Source organism: Panthera leo, chromosome C1, assembly GCF_018350215.1.
Source record: "Panthera leo isolate Ple1 chromosome C1, P.leo_Ple1_pat1.1, whole genome shotgun sequence".
Lineage (NCBI taxonomy): Eukaryota > Metazoa > Chordata > Mammalia > Carnivora > Felidae > Panthera > Panthera leo.
Genome location: NC_056686.1, coordinates 34,005,598 through 34,032,305, shown reverse-complemented (window position 1 = coordinate 34,032,305; position 26,708 = coordinate 34,005,598). Strand labels below are relative to the sequence as shown.

The 26,708-nt window shown below is 45.9% G+C and overlaps 1 protein-coding gene across 4 annotated transcripts in view; it reads right to left on the bottom strand.

The window, feature by feature from the left end:
* The window catches only part of KDM4A (lysine demethylase 4A), a 45,958-nt gene extending 26,702 nt beyond the window's left edge, over positions 1-19,256 (bottom strand). For 2 of the 4 annotated variants that reach the window (XM_042950711.1, XM_042950713.1), the window contains exons 1-11: positions 18,872-18,944; positions 16,392-16,568; positions 15,569-15,744; positions 12,753-12,867; positions 11,073-11,266; positions 8,719-8,768; positions 7,879-7,982; positions 7,348-7,485; positions 6,403-6,653; positions 5,500-5,699; positions 3,779-4,155 (exon numbers count right to left, since the gene is read on the bottom strand). In XM_042950711.1, the coding sequence (XP_042806645.1) occupies positions 3,779-4,155; positions 5,500-5,699; positions 6,403-6,653; positions 7,348-7,485; positions 7,879-7,982; positions 8,719-8,768; positions 11,073-11,266; positions 12,753-12,867; positions 15,569-15,744; positions 16,392-16,529 (1,743 nt within the window). In that variant the 5' untranslated portion in view covers positions 16,530-16,568; positions 18,872-18,944. Of the gene's footprint in view, positions 1-3,778; positions 4,156-5,499; positions 5,700-6,402; positions 6,654-7,347; positions 7,486-7,878; positions 7,983-8,718; positions 8,769-9,592; positions 10,741-11,072; positions 11,267-12,752; positions 12,868-15,568; positions 15,745-16,391; positions 16,569-18,871; positions 18,945-19,162 lie in introns of those variants that run through there. The other 2 variants (XM_042950712.1, XM_042950714.1) reach the window with 2 other exon arrangements.
* Positions 19,257-26,708: the final 7,452 nt, after the last annotated feature.

Genomic DNA, 26,708 nt, shown 5'->3' with positions numbered 1-26,708 from the left:
CTGTTTCTAATTTTGCCCACTTCCTCTCCCCACCCCAAAACCTTTATACTGTTTTCAAAGCAATCTTCTAAAACATTAGTGTAGAGCTTAAAAAACCCTTTGCCAGACAACTTGAAGAATAACTGACATGGTTTCTTGAGTAAGTCAGGGAGTGGAGGAAGCACTGCCTTAGAAGATGGGATTTAAGAGACATAATAAACACAAGGTGTGAGACTAGACTAAACCCTGATTCAAACAAACCTACTATAAAATCACTTTAGACAACTGGGGAAGCCTGATTTTGGACTGGGTATTAGATGCTGCTAAGTTTTCTGATTTTGCTATGCACAATAATGACACAGTGATCACAGAAATACCCGTTTTTGGAGGGAACACCAAGTGGGGAAGAAACGACACCTGTGACTTAACACACTTCAAATGACAAAAGGACAGATGAGGCAAATGTGGCAAAGCATTGACAACCATCGGGTCTAGGTGAGGAGCACCTGCGGGTTTATTTATCCACATGCATCTTTGTACATTTAAAAATTCATTCTGGGGGCACCTGGGTGGCTCAGTCGGTTAAGTGTCTGGCTCTTGACTTCAGCTCAGGTCATGGTCTCACAGTTCATGGGTTCGAGCCCCACATCGGGCTCTGCACTGACTCTCTCTCTCTGCCCCTCCCCCACTCGAGTGCTATGTCTCTCAAAATAAACTTCAAAAACCACATGGTGGTGAACTTTCCAAAGTCAAACTGCTTCGTGGAACATAGGCAAGACTACTACGACCTGGCTCCTGACACCCTCCAGCAACATCTCCCAAGTTCCTCTCAGAACCTGAGACCAAGTGCAGTCCCCCAAATGCTCTGACTCTGGACGAGCTACCATCACCACTCGGAACACACTCTTCTCCCAGATTCCCTTCCCAACTTCACTCCAGCCACCGGGCGTACTCCTGCAAACCTTCGGCCTAGCTACAATGCCTGCTTCACTGCAGTCTCGCCAAACGCATCACCCCAACCCCAGGCTGAGCTGCTAACTCTTCCACCTGGACTACAAGATTTATCCCTAAGGAACACCCTTATTTGCTCACACCTAGACTATGAGCTCTTTGAGGGCAGAGTCCAAGCCCAGAGTAGGCACACCTAAGTGATGACGGAGTAAAGCAAAAGGGGCAGAGCAGCCAAGGTATCTTCAGAGAATCTGAAGTAGTTCCAGATGGCAGCACATCAAGGAGGGGGCGGACAGAGGGTTGGGTGGCGATGGAGCGGAGAAGGGCATTACCACCAGACTACAGCTGAGAAGGCCATACAGAAGTAAACAGGAGCCAGGAAGGCACTCAATGATTTTTGAGCAGAAATAAGAAGCATGTCAGAGAGGAGCCTCCTTCTCCCTAGCATATTTCCATGTGGAGTGCTTCCTGGCTTTTCTCCCCAACACTTGGATGGTAATGAGCTTCACTTGGCTGGAATCTGCCTTTTGCAGAGTGAGTGCGCTGGGGTCTGTGTCCACAACACATGAAAGGCAGGTGGGAAATGTTCAGCCACTAGGAGAGGCCTGCGTCCTCCAGGACTACCTGTGACCAGGTAGGTAACCTGTGTCACTGAGGGTAAATGAGCAGCAAAGCCATTTGGCCATAGGTTTAAAGCCACTCTCTTCAATCATTTTTACTGGCAATGAAGTGACGTTCTGCGCTCCATATGCCTGACACCTGTATGATTCATTCCTTAACTAGTTCCTAATTTGGGAAGGAAAAAGTGGGTTACATACACACACACACACACCCCCTTGACCCTTGACTCTGGTAAGATTAACTGAGCAGTAACAGAGTCTGAACGGCGTATGAAGTATCTTGCGTGTAGTAACTCCTTGCTACTGTCAGCTGTTTTTGTGGTTGTGAGTGCAATAGCAGGCAAGAATGTCAGGAGGATGCTGCAAGAAGACAGCGTGACCTGTAGTGTGACAGCAGGATGAATGAGGACAGGGGAGCTTTGTGAAGAAGAATGGCTCAGATGTGGCAACGGGGACTGTAAGGGATTCTGGTGTCCAAGCTGGAAAGCCGCCTCTTGTGGAAGCTGCCACAGGAGAGCAGACAACAGCTACTGGAAGCAGTGAGAAGGAGACGTGATCCTCAGCTTATCTGCCTGCCTGCTCCCACCCAGATGGAGGGAGGGACACGCACAGGGGAAAGGAGAGCTACAGAAACTGAGCCCTGATATCGAGGGAAGGCAGAAAAGAAAGTTATGCGGGTATTCAAGACAAGGGACAAACCTGTGAACCACAAAAAGGGACTCCTGGGAAAACTAGAAGGACTGTAATATGTACTCAGGGTCAGCACTTCAGCCAAGAGAAGAAAAAGCCAATACGCCAAACGTGAACATTCAGAGACAATGAGTATATGTAAACAATTGGTGATGGTTATTCTATCTGCATACTTTTAAAATGTTTCATAATACAGGTGCCTGGGTGGCTCAGTCAGTTAAGCAGCTGACTTCAGCTCAGGTCATGATCTTGCTGGCTGTGAGTTCGAGCCCCGTGTCGGGCTCTGTGCTGACAGCTCAGAGCCTGGAGCCTGCTTAGGATTCTGTGTCTCCCTCTCTCTCTGCCCCTCCCCCGCTCTCAGTGTCTCTCTGTGACACAGAGAAGCTCCCCGCTTCTGTGTCTCTCTCAGAAATAAACCTTAAAAAAAAATTTTAAATGAAAAAATAAAAGTTTCATAATAAAAACTTTTAGAAGACCAAAGTAAGGAAATGGGGAATAAATGAAACCTTTCTGCACTGATCTCCATCTGCCACTAACCCCATCCCACCCCCACCTCCACCACCCCCCCTCCCGCCTCACAGCTGCAACTTGACCCACATAAGCCGTGAGGCTGGGGAGTAAGAGCAGGTCACTTGGGTAGGCATGAGTCTGGCTGCATTCAACACAGCTCTGCTATATCCCACTCAGATCCACCAAGAGCCTTTTTACACAAAACAGAGAACAGCTTTTGATGACAACATGTTCTAGAAGGAAGCCTGAACAAACGTTCACATTTACAGCTTTGGGAATTCATTCTGGTCTCTGAGAGGATGTTCTGTCAACAATGCTGCACTTGAAGATGAAGAACGTATGGGGGGAGTGGAGGGAGAATCCCTCCAGGCAACTACACGGCAGCGGAGATTTGTAAGAAAAAGGGGACACCGGGGTGGCTTAATCCATTGGGTGTCCAATTCTTGATTTCCGCTCAAGTCATGATCTCACAGTCATTGGATCGAGCCCTGCGTCGCAGCTCTGGGCTGACAGTGCAGAGCCAGCTTGGGATTCTCTCTTTCCCTCTCCTTCTACCCACCCCCATCTCCACTTGTACTCTCTTGCTCTCAAAAATAAACACTGAAAAAAAAAAAAAAAGATTTTGTAAGGAAAAAAACCTTGAATTTTAGAGTAAGGAAGACCACCTTGTCCCTAACAGATGAACATCTGGGCTGTAAGCACTACCCCTGTAACCCTCATGCTCTAGGGCAAGGAGGCTCAGAGGGCGCCCTGATAGCTACACATCTGCAGCTGTCACTAAGGCTGCAATTCTCTGCAACTGTCACCCAGGGGCAAGCGAAAAGGAATTCCCGGCAAAGAGCAAACTGGAAGGGACCCAACACCACTTGGCTTTCTGCCGGACACTGCAGATTGGAGGTCCATTCTGGGGGTCTCCCCTGCCATCCTGGACACCTGCAGAAGCACCTCCTGGCCCCCAGACTCCCTGCCCTCCACGGGACCCCTGCCAGGGTGGCTCCTCCCCCACGAGCGCTGCCCAGGGCCCATACCTCTGCCAGCTCCCGCTCACTGACACTTCCGGTGGCACTACCCTTCTTCCTGGTGCAGGGCTCTCCCATGGTGACCCTGCCATCCCCTTTGGCATAGCTGTGCACAGTGAGAACTCCCGACTGCCCTTGGGCTCGGCAGGCCAGAGGCTCACTGGTTTCTGAGTCGGAAGAAATAGAATCCCGTGAAGAACTGGAGCCCACGCTAGAAGATGATTTCTTTTTGGAACCTGAGAAGACAAGGCGTCCCCCTATAGAGGCAGGATTCACAGAAAGATCCAAGGCAGCCGCTTCTTGTTCCTCCTCTTCCTCCTCATCCTCTTCTTCCAGTTTAACGTTTTTAAGCTCTTCAAATTTGACTTCCGTGGAGTCAGAATAATCTGAAACACACATACACATTGGCCAGAGCCAACTTCCTCCTGCATGTCTGAAGCTACTGAAAAGCAAAGTGGCACAGCACAAGGAACGTGGGTGGCAAGTGAGGCCTGGCGTCATATTCTGGCTCTGTCACCTCCAGGGTCACTGTGTGATCTGGGGCTGACCGCTCAGCCGCGCCGGGCCTCCAGTTCTGTCCTGTGGAATGCAAGCCGTCTACCACCTATCTCCATAGTTGCGTCTACGATGGGGGCCTAGCCCGGCATGCAGCAGACACTCAGTAAGTGACAGCTGCTGTTTCCTCAGAAGTCTCCTGCAGGAAACAAAGGCCTGAGCTCAGCAGAGACCTGGTGACCTCAAAAGCTAGAAAATTTGAACAGAGAGGGGCTCCTGGGTGGCTCAGTCAGTTAAGCGTCCGATTTCAGCTCAGGTCATGATCTCATAGTCCGTGAGTTCGAGCCCTGCATCGGGCTCTGTGCTGACAGCTCAGAGCCTGGAGCCTATTTCAGATTCTGTGTCTCCCTCTCTCTGACCCTCCCCTGCTCATGTTTTGTCTCTGTCTCAAAAATAAATACAAACATTTAAAAAAAAAATTTTTTTAAGAAAATTTCAACAGAGGGAGCCCAGCCCCAGGGCCCCATCCATAGTGCCATCCAGGTGTCTGCAGACACACCAGGGCACCCTCAGTACAGACGCTCCAAGCCTCACCTGAGACTGAAGCGAGACCCCCCCCCAACAAGTCTGTCCGCAACAACTCCCAGTGACTGCTCCACCACGCCTCATTTGACGTCGCTTCCTTCCCAAAATACAAGCGGCCCCTCAAGCCCCGACGTGCGCAAACTCTAAGACGGCAGCCAGTCCACACACCATCTCACTCCTACTTCTCGTGCCTCATCTGCTAGCACAGCCCTTCCCACCCTTATCTTCAAATTACAGGACACCAATGCCAACTTCCCAAATTACAGCCAAGAAAGCTCACGTGCTTCCACACCTGCACACCATCACCCCTGCTACTCCCCTCTGGGCGCCCTTTCTATGTGCCCCCACTCCCTGCCGACCTGGAAAGCTCCCACCTCTCTCGTAAGAGCCGGTTCACTGTCACTTCACCAACCTTCAGCGTCTCCCTGAGCCCTCACCAGGTAGAGGGAGAGGGACTCCCCTACCTTCCACCCCTCATCCCTCATGTCCCTATCCAAAGGCCTTCTCACACCAATTCTCACACTGCACTGACACTCTGTCCTCACAGACCCACCTCCCCACTTTTCTGTATCTGTGACCCTGCACTCAACATGGCATCCAACTCAGAACAGAATGCAGTTACATCTCTGGGGAAAATATAACCAACTAACCTGGGAAGGGAAGGCCGTCTTCGACTTGCCGCACGGAGCTGTGGGTGGGCCTCACGGGAGCGAGGGCAGCCTGGCACTCTGTCATATCGTACTGTCCCGTACTCAGCTCCTCCTTGGGGAAGAGCTCGCTCTGACTCACCTCCTGGGGTATTTCAAGACAAACTCGGTGCCTCTTTGTCCCTATACGATGCTTGGCTAGGCTGCAAGAAGGAGAGCCAACTTTTCAAGGGGCCGCAAGTTCATTTACCTACATACATATTCACACATAGCCCCAAATGAGTGAATGGCCAGGGTCTGTCTACTATGCGTCACACTTCAGTCCCACCTCTTATCTATAGAAGAGACAAGGGACTTCACCTCTCTGAGCCTGTTCCACCCAATGGAAAATAGGAGTATCACCATCCTCCTCAAAGATGTGATGTGAAGCTGAAGGTATGCAGAGCACCTGGCACACAGCAGGTACCCCACAAATGTTCCTTCCTCCTCCATGTGGCCCAGATCCTCTGGCTCAGACACCAAAGGCGCTGGCCAACTTCACTCACACCACCCCCTGCCCTTGCGAGTTTCATTCCCACCACCATACTCTCCTTTTTAAAAAATGTCTCATATGGTAAGGAGAAAATGTGGCTTTTCTGGCTCAGAGGGAGCCATGCTCTCTTATGCGACCTCTGCTCCAGCCAATTACAGGCCCGCATACAGAGGTGATCACTCTTGGGTGACAGCTGTAAGAAATAGCCTGAATGCCCTCGCTCTGGGGATTCTGGAGCCTTTACCAAGAAGAAAGTTCCCTCCGCTGTGGCTCAAACACCCCACTTAGAAACAGCCTCCTGGCAGGTTATGGAAGTTGCCAGACACCCCTCCCTTAAACCGGGGGGGAGCTAGGCCCAGAGCCTGTAGGGTTACCTTCTCTTTAAGTCACCCTCCTCTCCATCCTCAATCCCTTCCATGCCATCCTCCTCTGGACACTCCTCCTCATTTCTGGCTCTTGGAGGCAGTTCATTCTCCTTAAGAAACTCCGCTGCTTCTGGCGTGGGCAGAGTATGGTCGATAACTGTGGTGTCCTTCCCCGCTTTCCAAAGTTTGTACCTTTCTGGCTGGAACTTCCTCACAAACACATCCATGGAGATCTTCACCATGTCCTTTCTACAGGAGCACTATCCCAGGGAACCAGGAGAGCTCCAGTCAACACTCTTTAACGGCTTCCATGCGACTCCCACATCCCATCTCCTCCCTCCAAGTGCAAAAGACACAAGACAATTGAAAGCCAAACTGTTTGCGTTCACAGGCTGAGGCCATACTGTCCTTGCAGAGCCTTCGAGCATGGAGGGAAGCAGGGGAAAAAGCAGAGAGCAATGTGCAGCGCTGGGGTGAGCCCACCTGGGCACGAACTAGGATGCATAAAGAAATGCTGGAGGTGAGGCTCTGCACTTCGACCCAGGATGCTCCACATCCACCGTCCCTCTGAGACATATCCAAGCCAGGACCACATAAGCGAGTCTGCTCCCTGCCAAACGTCCAGCCCTGCTTGCTTCCCTAACCCTAAGAATTTCTCAACGGAGAAATCCCAGAGTGGCCAAAGCAAGAAACAGCCATGTGCGTGGGTGTGGTCTTCATGCTCAAATGGACTTTAAGCATGGAAACCTCACCTTACGCATCCCAAACCTGAACAAATTCTTCTAATTTCTGTATGAACGCAACATACTAGCTCTTTTGCACAGCCCTGTCAGTCTGTTTCTGAATTCCAGCAGTTCAAAGAATGTTCTAATCACCAGCCAGTGTATCTAACAAGAATTTGCTCACCAGACATTTTCGGTCATGGCGTTACAGAAAGCAATCAAACAGACTTACCAGCACAGCTTGTTTGCCATACTCAATCCACCGCCGGGTAGCAAAATTGGTGGATTCCGCACAGTTGAAGCCATGGTTAAAGCCGGCATGGTAACCATAAGGAAAAGTGATCATGAATTCTCCAGCTTCTTGAGTCACCTGAACAAGAGCAGACTTGAACCAGCTGCATCAAATGGCTGAAGTCTAACGGACTGGAACTCAGAGCTCGGCTACAGCTTCATAACCCAGCATAAGTCATAAGACCACCAGGGTCTTTGTAAGACGCGAAGCCTGATCATATCAGACCCCAACACTGTAACTGACCATTCCCCGAAGTTAACAATGTTCTAGGGGATGTGACTCTCCTCTGGCACCGGGAAGCTACAGAACCTCCACCTTTAATATCCTTGGATCCAAGTACTGCTATATGGGTTACCTCTGGCCCACGCCTGGTACAGAGAGATGAACCAGAATAAAGCCCCTCTGTGAAACAGACCGAAAAGGGTGGCTGCCTTCCTTGTAAGCCTAAGACCATATGTAAAGTCAGCTCACCTTGTCAAAGGGAATTCCATATTTCTTCAGCATTAAAGGGGAAATCAAAGTCATCTTGTGGCGGAGAAAAGCTTCGCAGCTTTGAGCGCTTCCAGGGAAAAAGCCTGTTTCATTGAAAATGGGCACAGGTGAACACACTGCTCCACACCAGCTCTGCAGCCCTGCAGCCACTGCACACCTGTGCATCTCATCTGGCTGTGTCAGGAGGATAAATCAGCACAGGATCTCCACAGATCCTTCTGGCTTCGGGCCAATCCTGATTCTACAGTGAGCCTCCGGGCTCTCCAATGGCTTACCTGGGTAATCAAATTCTGTTAGGGAGACTGAGATCACCCAACCTGCCTTGTGCTTAAAGAGAGCTTTGCAACTATTTAGGACCTTGCTCCTACTCTATCCCTCAATCTTTTGCTAGTAACACATCTACAGCACAGAATACCCAAACTCTCTTGAAATTGGCCCTCTAGAGGTACAAATCTATTAAAGTCCACTTAAAAGAACCAAAGCACAAAAATTCAATTTTAACCTTTAGGTTTCTGGCAGAAGAACCAGACCCAGGATGACGGGTATACTCTCCGTGGTCAAATAAACCTATGCTTGGTAAAACTGAGACAGAGACTGTCTAAGAATTACTTAGTCCCTTCCCAGGACAAATGGAGGAAGTTTCCAGATTTTTATTTGCTCTGCTAGGGTAACCACTCTGGCAGTGTAGCTTATCACCTACATGCAGGCCTGTGAAAGGACACATAAGAAATCTGACCGCAGAGAACGGACATTTTAGAGCAATTAGTGCAGTTCACAGGGTCTCAGGGTCTGAGCAGGCACAGGGAAGAGAGACAGTACCTTTGGCAAGGCGCTCCAACCGCTTTCCGTGCTCCGGGGGGACAGAGTACCTGCAATCACATAGAAGCACTGGATGCTGAGGAGAGCCCCCTTCAGGACCTAAGGGGCTCATCCCCACTCTCAAAACAGCTCCCAACCACAAAAACTGGAAAGGAGTCTGGAGAAATGATATATTGGACTTTGGGGAGAGGAGCCCACAAGGTACAAGTGAATTTATTTCTCTAATACTCATTCATTTACCGAGACTTTCACTGAATGTTTACCATGAGCCAGAATTTATAGTATGCAACCAGCCTTGTTCTCCTTTATAATGTTGAAGCAATAAAAAAAAATTTTTTTAAAGGATAGCATTAAAGTGCTCCTGGTGGAGGCTGAAAGCCTAACTGGGACAGGATGGAGGGGGAATGGTGAATGGGAAAAATGGGATTTGATACTAGAGACCCGGCCCTGTATCTGCTGCTGACCCCATTTTCACATCATCTCTGTGACAGCTACACTGATTACCCAATAATTAATTATTCTTCCACCCCACAGGGTAGCAAGACACCACAGAAACTGTTCATTTAAAAAAAAAAAAAAAAAAAAAAAACCACCTGTAACTACGTAAAATTTTTGCAAAACTGAGGTGCCTGGTGGCTCAGTCGGTTGAGCGTCTGCCTCTTGATTTCGGCTCAGGTTATGATCTCAGTTGTGGGACTGAGCCATACTCCGTGCAGAGCCTGTTTAAGATTCTCTCTCCCTCTGCCCCTCTCCCTTGCTCTCTCTCTCTCTCAAAATAAAAAAATAAAATAAAATAAAATGAAATCTTAAAAAATAAATAAAAAATAAAAGTTTTACAAAACTGTTAAACTTTATTGTATTCTGAAACTCACAGTTAAGTCTATTTTAACCATTATAATTGATTATAAAGATCATTCCACGACAAGAGAAACTTCCCATCCCAAATAGTTTCACTACCAAACAAAACAGATGGGGAGTGGAGGAAAATGTTGGTCACCCAAAGGACCTTGGGATCCATCAGGCAACCTTGCCCAGAAGTCTCTGGAAGTCCCACTTTAGATGATCTAAAAAGAGTGTATGTAATAACTAGAAAATCTCTCTACAGGAGAGTGAAAATCCAATCTCAGGGAAGTTGGGAATAAATAGAAGGAAAGCACAAAAGCTATTTTTACAGATTCTAGAAGTCTAGCCATCTAAGAAAGGTTATGGGACAGCAGTCAGGGGGTCCACACAGGCTCAGAAGGTCACACACACCCCCAAAACTAGAAACTGGAAAGCATTAGAAAAAAAAGGAAAACCTCTGGGAAAAGAAGTGGTTGAAAATGCCGGAAAAGGAAATGAAGGTGCATACGGTTTCCACGACTCCCCGTGACCTGGCCCACAGTGTCCCTGTCAGCCTACTCGCTCATCCATCCTTGTACACAGCACCCAAACCACAAAGGACTTCCTCTAGTTCCCGAAGACATCGTGCTTCCTCTCAGCTTAGGATCTCTGCACGTGTCATTCCAACCACCCGGACACACTTTCCTCAGTCTTCCCTGTCTGAAACCCGCCACTGTCTCACCCAGCTAGGCCTCCTCATGTTAGGCCTCAGCTTGGTAGTCACCTCTTCCAGGGAAGCTTCTCCAATTCCCACCCCACCTTCGTGTACCCTTCCTACGAGGATCTAGAGTGCCCATCGGTGCTTCTCTCACCCCTTCTCTCTCCTGACCAGTCTCCTGTGTGACAGCACATAACCTATGTCTCTGTCACTATAGTCGAATGCAGAACCTTCACTGAAATGCTGGGGTTGAGAGACGGATCAACACAGGGAGAGAGGAGAGAACAGATCTTTGCCTCCCCAACTAGACTGAGAACATCCTGGAGAGCAGGAAGCATATATGGAGTAGCCCTGCATCCCCTCTTGGGTTAAGCACACACTGCTGCTCACCAAATATTTTTTCCATGAGGAAAAGAAAGCTTTCTATCATCTGAAGGAGTGACTCCAGTCTTGGAAGTCTGCCTCTAAGAAATGCCTCAGGCCTGTTCGGAGAAAGAAATCAGAAAGCAGTGGGCAAGCCTGGGAGAGCCTCTGTAGCTCTCAGTAACTCAGACGACTTATCTTTCCATCCAGTAGTATTAAATGACCTGCCCTCTGAAGCCTCACTATTCGAAGAGAGGTCTAAGCACCAGAGCTCTAACAGCATCTCACAGCTTAAAAACCTGGAGAAAATGTCAAGTGCCAGTCCCACCCCAGGCCTACGGAACCAGAATGTGCATTTTAACAAGACCCCAAGGTGCCGCCTCGGCACACTAGAGCCAAGGGGCCCTACCGCGTCGCGAGAAGCCCGGTGCCAACTGCAACCCGACTTTACCAGGACTTTGGCTCTCCAAAGTGCAGGTAGTTGATGCTATACAGGTCCATGTCTTCAGTGTGCCAGGCAAAGGAGGTCTTCCACATGCCGAAGTACAGGTATGGGGTGTTCACACCCTCAATGGTGATCCCGCTCTCCTTCTCCACCAAGTCCAGGATGGTTTTCAGCCGCCCGATATTCCACTCATCGACATGCTGCAAAGTAAATCACAGCTGAGGGCAACTGCAGTACCCACAAGCTGAGGCTCTGAACCTACAAGAGCAAGGGTCACAGGTGACCTGTCACCCCTAATGATGATGTGGAACAATGTCAAAACAGCCTGGACATGAAGACCACAGCCCCCCTCACTCACACTTCACAGCCACCGCTAGAGCTGACGCCATCAGACCTCCAAAAGGCAAATACCACTCGGTAAAGAAAACTGGCATGTGAAAGATGAATAAGGAGGGGACAGCCACCTGTTTTTAACCCCAGGAGGAAGACTTTGATCTGAAACTAAAGAAACTGAGGTCAAAATAGGAAAGAACTCCTAAATCACTAAAAATACAAAACATGGGAATTTACCATCCCAGTCTGTGACTGTTTAGCCCCAGCTTCCACTAGGCAGCGTCATCAGTAAAAAGTCTACAATGTCACCCAAATCCATTGCCAAAACTTTAATGGTCAGCTAGAAGCCCACCTCTTATACGCACGTTCTCGATTCTTATGTCCTGCTTCTGTACCTCCCCATCCCAGATCCTTACAGTATCTTTCTGCCATTTAACATCTGTAAGTTTCACTTTCCGCCACTCAATAAATTGTCATCGACAAGTTGAGAATCTTTTCAAACTCCTTCTTTCCAATAATTTACAAAATCATTACAATTAATGTGAGTGATAATCCCTAAAATTCTCCACAGATTTTTTTAATTATCAAAAACAATCCCAAATGTTCCTTCCTTATGCCATCTAAGGCTGTTTTTTATTCTTTTTTTATTTAAAAAAAATTTTTTTTAATGTTTATTTACTTTTGAGAGAGAAAGACAGAACACGAGCAGGGAAGGGCAGAGAGAGTGAGACACAGAATCCAGAGCAGGGTTCAGGCTCTGAGCTGTCAGCACAGAACCCAATGAGGGGCCCGAACCCATGAACCACGAGGTCATGACCCAAGCCGAAGTCAGAGGCTCAACTGACTGAGCCACCCAGGAGCCCCAAGGCTGTTCTTTATTCTGAAAAGCACTATACCGCAATCCGACACAAGTTGTTAAAATAGGTTCTGCTAAAGAATCTTGTTTGAGGGTTCTGAAAATCGGAATGTTTCTCTTCTTAAATACATACCCCTTTCACTAAATTAGTCAGTGATCTTTTTTCTGCAGAAACCACACTGCCTCTCCCCCAACATTTCATTTACTGTGAGCCCACCCTTTGAAGAACTCATCGGCTACCACCCACAGACTATTCTAACAGCCCTTGCAAAGAACACTATATCACCCAATTCACATGGAGAGTGGGAGAAATAAAATTCAGTCACATGCAAAAATACCCACCATTAAGTGTGCATAGCACATCGGCTGGTGGTGGGTCACTCTTTTGTTTAACTACTCAACTCAGCAAGCAGCTTCTGGGTGCCTACTAAGTGCTGGGCAGGTAAAAATTGTGTTAAATTGCAAAAATGCTGCAGAGGGCTTCCTGGAAGTCTCACCTTTTCATAGAGAGTGCCATTCACATCTGCACCATAGATTGGAGGATTGAATGTGAGATTTTTCCAGTACTTCCGTTCAAGCTCTTCAAACTCACTGTAGCGTGGGGTACAGTACCTTTCAAAAGTAAAACAAAAACAAGTAAAAAAAAAAATATATATATATACGTATATATATATATATACGTATATATATATACATATATATATATACGTATATATATATATATATTTTTTTTTTTTTTTTTTTTTTAACAAGGACTAAATTCATCAGGCATTATGAAAGGACAAGACACAATCCCATTCTAGGGAAAACAAGACATTTCAAACGAACAAGACAAAACCTTGGCCTTCAAGGCTCCATTACACAAGTAACCTCCTCCACATCCCTTCCTTGGGCTCTGGGCCTGAGGAAGGTAACGTATATGAAGACGTTAAGCCCATCTTCCCTAAGAAGCAGAATACTCTCAACTTTTTCAAGAGACCACTAAAAACAACATCCTGGCCAGAATCAGGAGTGGCCCAGACACTCAGGGAGAAACCAAGAACTGCAAATCCCTATATATCCACAGACAACCAAAACCTGCCAGCATGTGAAGGGCTGAGGTTCTAGAACAGTATTGCACTCTGTAAAGGAAGCGGCTCCATGACAGCTCATCTGTATTGTCACTGTTACATTCCCACCACCCTATGTAGTGACTAACTCAAATAATCACACCTAAAAACAAAGTATTTTAATAAAAAAATAAAATTCTTAAAAATGTAGATTTTTGCAAATCAAATGTTTAAGAAAGATATTTTTAAAAAGATATTTTTATATATGCACATACACGTACACAGCTGTCTATATATAGATGTCTATATCTCTATATAAAGACATTAAAAATATCTATATTCTTTAGCTCAATTATCACATACTGAGAATTTACTCCAAAATCTTTTTAAAAATTCAAACCCCTTAAGATTACATAGCAATTTTAAAAAGAATAATGTGTAAATTGAATAGATATTTGAAAATGCACATTATAAATCAAATGGCAAGAAAATATTATGAATGGATAAAGAGTAGAAGCAAAGACCCAAGACAAACTGTGGAGACAACGGGCTGGGTGGGGAAAAAAATCTTACTTTAAATGCGGCCTTACATTTTAACCATTTTAACTTCAACCTATTGAATGATCAAGTTTAAGATCCCTGAATTCCCTTTGAAATATAAGTAACTCTTCCACCTCCAACTGCTCTGCTTTATAAACTTAGATTTTTACCTGCCGGGTTTTCTTAAAGCTGGCTGACCAAGCAGATAAGAAATCAAGGGTAAGAATTTGTTGCATCTCAGGTAAAGGGAAAAGACAGGCTTGGCTAATTTAAAAAGAAAAGAGGTATCCTGAAAGACCTACCATTTTTGAGAAGAGAGACTGGATACAGGAGGCTGAGGCCTCTGGTGGAACCCCATGTGAGCTTGAAAGCAGGGGGCCCTGGCCCCAGCGCACAGCTAGAAACCAGACAGAAAGGACGGCACAGCCTCTCCTGTGCAGAGCATGTCGCTCTTCTTCAACATGCTCTTACATAAATTCACTCATTAGACAGCAGGTGAGTCAGCAATACAGAGGTTTTTAAGAGTTAAGCTGCCAGGGCAACTGGGTGGCTCAGTCAGTTGAACGTCCGACTTCAGCTCAGGTCATGATCTGTTTGTGGGTTCGAGCCCAGCGTCAGGCTCTGTGCTGACAGCTCGGATTGTGTGCCCCTCTCTCTGCCCCTCCCCTGCTCACGCCCTGTCTCTCTCCCCCCCAAAAAATTAATAAATAAATATTAAAAAATTTTTTCTAAAGAGTTAAGCTGTCAATAAAACTGGAAAACCACATTTTGAATTGTGCGAAGTCAAAGGAAAAGAAGGCAAAGCATAGAAATAGAACAAGATCTGATGTGAGACAGAGCAATGAATAAAGCACAGGAAGGGACACCCCCAGGAGCGTGAAGACTGGCCAGCTACAGATCTAGCTCTGGGCTCATGCACAGAAAAGACAAAATATAATGTCTGACTGGCTGAAGTCATGACATGCACAGATCAAAAGGGCTCAGGAAAAAAAAGCAAGAGAGAAGGAAGGAATCCCTTGTGGACACTCAAAATTGAGGAATAACATTGGAAAGGAGAAAGTCCAAGAGAGAGAATTAAGAAGGAACAGTCAGAGCTCAATGAGGGAACCACAAAATTCATTCCAAATGTGAGGTCAAATGAAGCTAAATATTATAAACAGAAAACAAATGAAAACAGCAGGCCTAAACAAAGATGTTTCTAACAGATCAATCAGCACGTATGGATGATGAAGAATGGAGACAGAAAATAGCAAACAGCTTGACAGTTTATTCACATTCTGTCATGTCAAAATGGAAAAGAGATAGCTTCTGGATGGGTAGTGAGGAATTTGAGCATGATAAAACACAGAAGGACCCAGAAGGAAGAGAATAAACTACTGAGGCCACTTTTCGATAAGCAGGTGTTAAGACATCCGGCAAAAACTCCTTTTGAACCAACTCCAACACTCTCCTTTGCAACTCTGCAACTTACCAGGGTCAGAAAATGATTCTGCTTCTGATGGAAGAACAATGGGATTACTTTAGGTAAGGACACAGACGTGTTTAGACTGCGACACAGTACTGAGAGTAGGAATGCTTCCATAAAAAGAGCAGAAAGGGAGACAAGCTAGAGCTGAGAAAAGTGTTCTTCAGCGTCACGGCAGCAGTCTTAGGAGACAGCTATGAAGATGAGACGTTAGTTCCTAGATGCTATGGCAGGTGGGAAGGAACGTGTTTTCACTCACTTATCACTATTGGCTATCTTGCGGAACTCTCGAACAGTCATGGCTTTCTTCTGTATGTTGTACTGAGTAAAGAGGCCAGACTGCCCAGTCACCAACTGTTGGATGGGGGCAGGAATGACCAGATCATCAATATCATCGTAGGACGCCCGGGGCTTCCACTCCTTTGGAGGAACAACCTGTAGGGAACACAGGAAACACAGAGATCAGAAATCCAACAAGCTGCTCATAGTCCAGGACGTGGGTAGGCTGCTATCCAACCAGCCAATTTTACTACAAAGTGACTCTGATTTAACCACACTCACCCCAACATAGCGAGTCACACTGCTGTGCTAACCCTGATCCAGTTCAGCCACCAACTAGCTGCCTAGTTGCAGTGACCAAAGACGAGTAATACTCATTCTCAGCTCAGCATTTCCTCTGGGCACAGAGAGGAGGCTGAAGAGTTGATTTTCTTAATCTAACAAAGTGCACAAGAGAACCCAACCTGCTATCAGAGTACTGGATGAGACTGAAATGAGAACAAGAGAAGGTGGATGGCATAAGCCCTCCGAGTGCAAACACTAAAGCACCCATCTCCACCAAGAGAATGGAAGCACCACAGCAGCTGGCCCGGGGACACTAGCTCTACACCGGGGACACTAGCTCTACACCGCCCTTTAAAGACTCCAAGCTCTCCTCCAACTTAAAAGGTGCTTCAGATGTTAACAAAAGGAATTAACTTGCAAATAGGAAGTATATACTCCACACCCTGCCTTTAGGAAAGATTTCTGCTGCTGCCCGGTTGGTCACAAAAGCTCCGTGGACCAATCCCACCCACCCTCACCTTGGCCAGCCCAGCCCGATGAGCTCCTTGGGATTCAATGTAGGCCATGTATCGACTGAAGTTCCGGAACTCCTCCATGGTCGGGTAAAAAGTCATTATCCGAGCACTGGGATTCAGAGTTTCAGATTCTGAAGCCATTTTCCCTCCTTTTTGAAGTCACTCTGGTCAGACAGGAACCTGAAGAAATACATTAAGAACATAAAATCATATAAAATGTAATTAGAGTTAAATGCTGGGAATGTCAAGGAGGATGGGTGATGGGAATTAAGGAAGGCACTTGTTGGGATGAGCACTGGATGTTGTATGTGAATTCTCCACCTGAAACAAATATTACACTGTATGTTAAATAACTGGAATGTAAATAGAACTTGAAAAAGAAAGAAAAAATGCTGGGAATGTCAGGGCTGAAACAGTAAAAGATGCAGAAATTCTGAAGAAGCATTAAGACCTCACACCTGGAATCTGCCTCTACACAGGTTATTTAAATGAACAAAAAAACAGATAGAAAAGTTTATATTTAAAAGAATCTAAAAGAATCGGATGCATTAGGGCACCTGGGTGGCTCAGTGGGTTGAGCGTCCACACTCAGCTCAGGTCACGATCTCACGGTTCAGGAGTTTGAGCCCTGCATTGGGCTCCGCACTCAGTGCAATGCCTGCTTGGGATTTTCTCTGTCTCTGTCCCACCTGTGTGCTTTCTCTCTCAAAATAAATAAATAAAAACTTAAAAAAGAAAAAAGAATCCGATGTATCAAAATTGTGGGTATTCAAATCTCATTTAAATGGAGACACTGTTTCAGCTAAACTGTTACTAGAGCGTTAATCCTATCTAACAATACTATCGCTGCCCTGCCCATATTTTACTCTTATCTTTTCAAGTTGCTCCCTTATTCACCTTTGATAACTGCTTTGGGGTATATTAAACAATGTATTACAACCAGATGTAAAAAAACAACCTTTGGGCTTCCTTCTAGGTCACAGCTTAAAGCTTAAAGCAGTATTCTAGATTCCTAAAGACAGTTACTTGGCTACAAGATTACAAAGTTTAAGAGGTAAAAAGTACACTGATATTAGTTTTTAAAACCCTAAAGTGAAACTGTTCTCATATCTAAGCCAAAATGTAATTTCAGCAGTATTACATGAGATCAAACTAGAGACTAGTTCAACTGTACCATACCCAGAATTCAAAGGACAAAATTTAAATGGGCAATAACCTGGCAATACAGGGCAAGCCTCAAACTGACTGGAAAAGGTCAAATATTGTGTTTCTAGATGAGGCCTTCAACTAAGTGGGTGCATCCCCATTACCTGATAACACAATAGACTATTCCAGCTGAATAAGAACCAAGCATACTAGACAAAAGGAGCCACTTCAGAAGCAAAAACATTTCCCTCCTCAACTCCCCCAATCTGGGCCCCAAAGCCATGGCAGTTCAGCTTCAAGTTCCCTAGAGAGCTGGAGAGCTCAGAAGGGAAAACTGTCTCCAACCTACCAGCAACCTAGTAACAGACTAGGAAGACAGCATGGGCACAGAACTATCTAAGATAGGAGAGAAAAGCCACTACCCGCATCTCTCAAGCTTCCATTTCTCCAAAAACAAAGTCTGCTCTTGGCCAGGAGCTTTTCACACACCTCACCAAAACTTTACACGGCAGGTTTACGTTTATCTTTTTACATACCAGGAAATTTCCCCACAGTCCTGCGATGCACTCCCAGCACTTCTTCCGCTACTCGATGCTGCCTGCAACATAACTTCCACCTAGACTAAGCAAGTGTGGAGGAACCTCTCAAGTTTAATCAATTTTGAGGACCCTCTTTTTTAAAAATGCCAAATATCTTACTTCAACAAATTTGACAACAACACACAATCCTGTGAACACTGTAGGCCCCGTCACCTGGGCCTTGGAAGCCACTAATGGGGCTTCACCTGCCTCTGGACTTGGTCATCTTTGTTATGCCTACAACCTAGAACAATGCACGGCACAGAGTAGGCACTCGGTACCTATTGAATAACTGATTTCCTCGCCCCCACTTCAGTTGCTCACTCCCTTTTTCAACCCTAGGATTCCCTTCCCCCAATCTACTCCCTGGGGAAAGCTCTTGTTCCTTGACTCCTTCATTTCCCCCATCCAGCAACAAAGCCGAGTAGTTTCAGAGCACCGGCTCCGGGATCAAAACAACTCTGAATACAGATCCGGTCTCTGCTATTCAGTAGTTGTGTGACCTTGACTGTATGAGTTGCCCAAGTCTCAGTTTCCCCACCTGTAAAATGGGGATCCCAACCTCCCTGCTCAGCAGGGTTGCTGTGATTAACTCAGATGATGCAAGCGAAACCCTAAGCACTAGGCCCTGTACCTAATAACTCAATAAAGGTCGCTGTTGCTAACAACCACCTCTAACTCCCGCCCCCTCCCCTCGCAGCCACCCCCGCGGGTACCACTCCCAAGGTAGCCCCCGCTCCCAAGGTCCCCGATCCTCACCGCATTGAGGGCCAGCCCCTCCCGGCCCCGCCGCCTAGGCGAGTGAGGCCCGGCCGCAGGAAGAAGAAAATAAGGCCTAAGAGACCCGCCTCCCTTCCCGACGTGCATTGGCCATAAGAGATTAGAAAGGACCAATCTTAGGACCCATATTAGAAGCTCCTGTTCCCATTGGCCAAGAACCATGCCTTTCACTCACCGCTGACGGCAACCCCGCCCCTCCCCCACTGGAGCTCACGGTCACGGCTACAGCAGCAACAAACCTAAAGGATTCCAAAACCCTGTGGTTCCTACCTAAAGCCCACCGCCCCGGCAGGGCTAATGCTGGGCTCCTGCTGTCGCCACTAGCCGTATCTACTGCTTTTTCAGCCGGCGAAGGGCGAAGCTCCGCCTCCTCTAGAAAGTCGGCCTCTGCGCAGCCGTACAGCGTCAACCAATCTGAGGGACGCTATCACTCCTCAAACAGCCAATGAGCACGCGCTGCAGTCGCCCAAGTCAGGGCATATCAATCTGCTCAGCCTATGAGCGCTGGGTCGGGCTGTTGCCAGGAGGAAACGCTGTACCACTCGGGACTGCGGCCACTGAGCATCTCGGCTGGATTACGGGGCTGGCCAATCATAGGCGCGCTTCTGGCCGCCCAGAGCTAATCAGAATTGAAAGAGGCGAATGCCTGGAAATAGGATGGTCGGCAAAGGTAGAGGCAGTGAGATTATTGTAGGATGTTACTAACGGAAGGGTGGGGCAGAGTCTTTTTAGGGTGAGACCCTTGCCTAAGGTAGAAGTGCGCTGGGAGCCTAATCTTCCGAGATCAAGCAATTTCTGATAGGGTGACCAACTTGTCCCATTTTACGAGACTGCCTTGGTTTTTAAAACTGTAAGTCCCGTATCATGGGGAACCCCTCGCCCGCCCGCAAAGCGAGACATTTCCTGAAGGGGGCAGTTCCTGAAAGGAAGAGAGCTCCGAGGTGGGATGTCCTTAGAGTCATTAAAAAGCAGTTTCTCAATGAGCAGGGATTTGGGGGTCATTAAGAGCAGCTCTTGGGGCGGGGGAGAAGGTCCTGGGAATCATTAGACACACTTCTGGTGAGTTGAGGGGGTGCCTCGAAGTCATTAGGAGCTGTTCCTAAGGGGTACTTAGTCGCCCTAAGGACTTCCAGATTATCACGGATGATGAGCAAGGAAGCCTACATACAGGGCGCTCTGATAGGTACAATAGAAAAGTAGAATACTCACAACCAGAATCATAAAAAAATGTGCAAATTTACCCATAGATGAGTTAGGGAGTAGTGCACTGTAAGGAGCTATGGAGTCAGATCGGTGTTCAAAATCTGCCACTCCTCTGAGCCTGGGTTTTCCCATCGGTAAAATGGAAACAATAGTACCTGCCTTGCGGGATTGTTGTGAAAATGAGAGGTAATATATGTTGGCAAAAAGGATGATATTACCTACGTGGCACGGAGGTAGATCAATCGTGATTTATTCCCCTGGGTCCGGCCACATGTGTCCTGGAAAAAAAAAAAAAAGTGGGGGGTGGGGGGTGGGGTCTGTTTCAAAAAAGACAAGGGAATGAATTCGTTGTTCATTGGGTAGGCAACCAATAGCTTTTCACAATTGCAAAGTTGTTCTCTCGACCTAGTAAGAGAATATATTGGATAATAGATTATATTGGGTAGCCCACAAAATTGTTGAGAGCCTTAAGAATTCAACTTGGAGGACACATCATAAGGAAAGCCAGCCCAAATCATGCCAAAGAGTTCACCTACCGCTCCCCTAGCTGCTCCGTTGCTGCTGCCGCCACCAAGCGAGATGCTACAGCGTGCCTTACCAACTCCACTGACCTGGGAATAGATACAGTTGCTACTACTTCTGTCACTACCAACTACTTCATGAATTTTATCTTGCTAGAATTCCCACTGCTACCGAAGAGGATTTTTCCAAGATCACTGCTACTTTGTATCGCTAGATTCCGATTGGTGTGCGCTAGTGAAAGTGAAAGACGGGCGAGCTCTCTTGACATTCTCCCATTTCTCTGGCCAGTTTATCTGTCACCTTTTTAAGCCCATCTTTCCTTTCCCACAGCTTAAATGTTGATATTTACAGCAAAACTAATCGTGAAGAAAGAAGTCAAAGGTGAGGTTACCTTTGGGTGGGGGGCAGGCAATGATGAGGGAGTAGTGTAAAGAATGATTCTGGAGGGAAAAAAAAAAAAAGAATGCTTCTGGAGTGTTAGTAAAGTTTGTCGTTATTTGGGTTTTTTTCTTTTCTTCTTCTTTTTTTTTTTTTTTTTTGGTAATGTTCTATTTCTCCATCTGGATAGCAGGCTATTACAATGGCATGTTCACATTTTAAAATGTCACTGAGCTGTACACTTATAAGTTGTCCATAACATCCAAAACACATGATACCTTAAATGTTTTTGATACCTTAATTTTTTTAATTAGAAAATTATTTTTTAATTTAAAAAAATTTAAAGAACTAAAAACATGTTGATGTCCTCATGGCTCTCTGTCTTTGCCCTCTTCTCTCATTCTACAAACTCCTTAGGTGTTTCTGTTTTCACGACCCACTAGCAGTATGACCTCGGACAAGGTTACTTAATTTCTCTAATCTTCAATTATAACTAAAATTGGAATGGTACTTCCCTTTCTTGGTACTTCCTTTTCTTGCAGTGACAACTGAATGAGATAATGCAGATAAAGCACTTACTAATGAAACTGGCATGTATTAAGTGCTCTGTAAATGTTAGCTGTGGAATGGATGATGATGGAGATGGTAATAAGACAAAGCTCTCAGCATAAAGCCTGAAACAAGAATTCAAAACACTTAAACTCTCAGGCTTCACTCACGAGCACACTGACGACACCTATTCTGTACTCCAGGGTAATCTTCCCTGTGTTCAGATCCAAACACCCTCCTATCTCTGGATGCCTCCCCCTGGATCCCTACAGGTACCTAAAACCCACATGCCCAATAAAGAACTAATCTATTTGCCCCACAAATGAGCTCCACCTCCTAGGGTTTTCTTTTATCTCAGTTAGTGGGGCAGTCATCCACCTAACCACGTAAGCCAGAAACCAGTATCTAACTAGGGATTCCTTGATGGGGTCCATTACCTCACCCTGTACAGGGTGCCACAAACAAGTGTTCTACAAATGCCTTGATTTGTTTACATGTCCATCTTCCTCCACTAGACAAAAATCTCTCAAGAGTATCCCTTCAGTCTTATTGATATTATCATTTAGAAAAGTGTTCCATTACCAGAAATAGAAAACCTTAGCAACAAGGTCTTAAATAAATATGGTTTGGGGCGCCTGGGTGGCTCAGTCAGTTAAGCATCCAACTTCAGCTCAGGTCATGATCTCACAGCCTGTGAGTTCAAGCCCCGCCTCAGGCTCAGTGCTGACAGCTCAGAGCCTGGAGCCTGCTTCGGATCCTGTGTCTCCGTCCCTCTCTGCCCTTCCCCAGCTCATGCTCTCTTTGTCTCAAAAGAAAATAAACACTAAGAAAATGTTTTTTAATAAAAATAAATATGTTTTTTTCCTCATGTGTAATAATAAATCTGAAGCGGGGTATTTATTGGCTTTGGCTCATTCATTGCCCAACAAAGTCACCAAAGAGATGGGCTCCTTCCATCTTTCTCCACACTTCACAACCTGGCTTTGGGCCTCAGAGGAATGCACCTCATGGTTGTAAAGTGACTGCTGAAACTCCAGACATCCCATCCGCATTCATGGGAATAAGGAGGAAAGGGACAGTATCAGCAGCAACTACTGTTCCTATCAGACCCAGCAAAAAGTCTCCCAGAATGGGGCCCCTGGCTGGCTCAGTTGATAGAGTTCTCCCGATCTCAGGGTCATGAATTTGAGCCGCATGTTAGGTGTAGAGATTACTTTTTAAAAAATTTGGGGCACTTGGGTGGCTCAGTCGGTTGGGCGTCCGACTTCAGCTCAGGTCATGATCTCACGGTCTGTGAGTTTGAGCCCCACGTCAGGCTCTGGGCTGACAGCTCAGAGCCTGGAGCCCACTTCGGATTCTGTGTCTCCCTCTCTCTCTGCCCCTCCCCCATTCACGTGCTGTCTCTGTCTCTTCAAAATTAAATAAACATTAAAAAAAATTTTTTTAATTAAAAATGAAGGGCACCTGGGTGGCTCTGTCAGTTAAACATCTAACTTCTGCTCAGGTCATGATCTCACCATTCCTAAGTTTGAGCCCCTCATCGGGCTCTCGGCTGTCAATGCGGAGCCTGCTTTGGATCCTCTGTCTCCCTGTCTCTCTGCCCCTCCTCCTCACTCTCTCTCTCTCTCTCTCTTCCTCTCTCAAAAATAAGTTAACGTTTTTAAAAAAATAAGTAAATAATAAGCCAAAATCTCCTAGAAGGTGCCTATCTGCCGGTAATGAGTGGAACGGAACTTTCCCTGCCCTCGTGGTGTTTACAATCCAGTGAGGGAGACAGACATGAAACAGGTGTTCTCATAAATAAATAAAATCACAGAAGTTGTGCTTACTATGAAGGCAAAAAAACAGGGGTGAACAGATGTAAGAGTCACTTGCTAGCAGTGGCAGTAGGATCTGAACATTAAAGTCCGTCTTCATGGCATAAAGTTTGTGACCTTCTAGCTCAAGGATTCTTCCCTGGAGCTTCACTTTATCCAGCACTCAGCACGGTGCCCAACACATAGTAAGTACTCCATCGGGAATGATAATGGTAACATTATCAGCTTAAAAGGTTAATATTGAGGTGCCTGGCAGGCTTAGTTGATAGAGCATGCAACTCTGGATCTTGGGGATGTGAGTTTGAGCCCTACACTGGGTGCAGACTTTAATTTTTTTTTTTAATGTTTATTTATTTTTGAGAGAGAGGGAGACAGAGTGCGAGAGGGGAAGGGGCAGAGAGAGAGGGAGACACAGAATCCGAAGCAGGCTCCAGGCTCTGAGCTGTCAGCACAGAGCCTGACGCGGGGCTCGAACCTACGGACCGTGAGATCATGACCTGAGCCGAAGTTGGATGCTCAACCCAACTGACTGAACCACCCAGGTGCCACTAGACTTTACCTTAAAAAAAAAATTAACGTTTATTGGGTGCTTATTATGTTCCAGATGCTCTGCTAAATGCTTTATATACACGTAAATTATTTACATTGTCATTGACATTGTTCTTTTTTAAAAAAAAACAACTTTATTGGGGCTCTTGGGTCCAACTCTTAATATCAGCTCAGGTCATGATCTCACAGTTCATGAGTTGGAGCTCTGCATAGGGCTCTGCGCTGACAGTATGGAACCTGTTTGGGGTTCTCTCCCTCTCTCTCTGCCCCTTTCCTCTAATGCTCTCTCTCTCTCTCTCAAAATAAATATACTTTTAAAAATAAATAAATAATAAAAACAATTTTTAAGGTTTATTTATTTTAATGTTATTTTTAATGTTTATTTACTATTGAGAGAGAGAGAGAGAGAGAGAGAGCAAGAGCAGGGGAGGGGCAGAGAGGGAGACAGAGGATCCAAAGTGGGCTCTGAGCCATCCACACAGAACCCAACACAGGGCTCAAACTCATGAACGGTGAGATTGTGACCTGAGCTAAAGTCAGACACTTAACCGACTGAGCCACCCAGGCACCCCTTAAGATTTTATTTTTAAGTAATTTGTGTACCCAATGGTGGGACTTGAACACACAACCCCAAGATCAAGAGTCTCATGCTCCACCCACTGAGCCAGCCACATGCCCCTGGCTTTTTTCACTTAGCATAATTTTTATTTGAGATTCATCCCTGTTATAGCATGCATCAGTATTTCTTTCCTTTTTTAATGTTGAATAGTATCCCATTGTAGTATTTTTTTTTTTTAAAAGCATCTCTACACCCGACGTGGGGCTCGAGCTCACAACCCCGAGAAAACAAGAGTTGTATGCTCTACTGACTGAGCCAGCTGGGGGCCCTCCCATGGTAGTATTGTTAGCTAGGATGCCATGGGAAGTTATTCTGCGGAAAGGAGGAGGGGGAGGGACAAAAGCAGGGAAGAAATGTGTTTTGTTTTGCAGAACCAACGGTTCTCCAGCCCAGGAGACACCCAAATAGTTTTGTCACCTGATAACCCCTTGCTAGGTGTGTCACACGTGATAGCCTCTTATGCCAGCCAGTTTCAGATGGATCGGAACTTCAGACCTGTGCAGATGTCCCGAAACCCCTAGTTGTCCTCAGGTTACCTTTGGCTCATTACGATACTAAGATCTTCTCCTATATGTGGAGTTTACGGTCATTTTTTTAAACATTAGATGTATGCACTAGTGTGTTGACATGTTAGGAGGAATGCACAATTGAATCGGAAGTGTCTAGGCAAGCTCCCCACCCCCATCCCCTATGATGCTGAATAAGGGGCGCCTGGGTGGCTCAGTCGGTTGTGTCCAACTTCGGCTCAGGTCATGATCTCGAGGTTCGTGAGTTCAAGCCCCACGTCAGGCTCTGTGCTGACAGCTCAGAGCCCGGAGCCTGTTTCAGATTCTGTGTCTCCCTCTCTCTCTGACCCTCCCCCGTTCATGCTCTGTCTCTCTCTGTCTCAAAAATAAATAAAAGTTAAAAAAAAATTTTATACTGAATAAAAAATCCTCCTGCTAACCCCTTCAGTGCCTAAAGCACTCTCTCCCTGTCTCCTTACTTGTAACAAGCAATACAAATTTCTTTGCTTTCTACATTTCCTTGGGTTGTGTTCAATTTGATGCACTCCAAGGAGTGAACCCTCTGAGTTAGATTACAGTATTGATTGACATTTGGGTCGTTTCCACTTTTTAGGTATCATGAATAGGGATTCTATAAACATTTATGTGCAAATCTTTGTGTGAACGTATGTTTTCATTTCTTTTGGTAGATAAAGGGCGGAATGTCTGTGTCATATAGTAAATTTGTTATCTTTTAAGAAACTGCCAAACTTTTCCAAAATGGTTGTACATTTTATATTTCCATTGACAATAGATGAGGGGCCCCATTTCTCCACATCCTTGTCAACATTTGTTATTGTCCATCTTTCTGATTAGAGCCATTCTAATGAGTGTGATGTGGTATCTCCTTGGGGATTTAATTTGCATATTTCTAATGATGGATGATGTTGAATATCTTTTTATTTGCTTATTAGTCATTCACATATCTTCTTTGGTGAAATACCTATTTAAATCTTTTATCCATTTTTTTCCTTTTGTCTACTTTTTAATTGAATTGTCTTAACATTGACTTGTAAGAGTTCTTTACATATTCTGGATGCAAGTCCTTTATCAGATTTGGCTTTGTAAATATTTTCCCTCACTCTGTGGCTTGTCTTTTCATCTTCATAGGGTCTTTTGAAGTGTAAACGTTTTTAATTCTTTTAAGTTTATCTATTCTGGGAGGAAGAGATATCCCATGTGCCAGTGGGGGAGGGGCAGAGAGAGACGGAGAGAGAGAATCCCAAGCGGGCTCCACACTGCCCGCACAGAGCTCAATGCCGGGCTTGGTCTCATAAACCGTGAGATCATGACCTGAACCAAACTCCAGAGTCGGAGGCTTAACCGACCGAGCCACCCAGGTACCCTGCAAATGTTTTTTAATTTTGATGAGGTCTAACTTATTGAATTATTTTCTTTCATGAATTGTGCTTTCGGTGCATTCACATTAACATTTATATCAGCCTGATCAGGATAATTCTCCTTGCCTCTGCCCCTGCCCACTACAGTCTCCTCAACCCAGCTGACAGAGTGATTCTTTAATACTAGAACCAGATAGATCACGTTGCTCCTCTTAGAAACATCAGATGGCTGCCCGTCTCATTCTGGAGGGAAGCCAAGTCCTCTGATGACTTACAACGTTCCCCTGCCCCCAG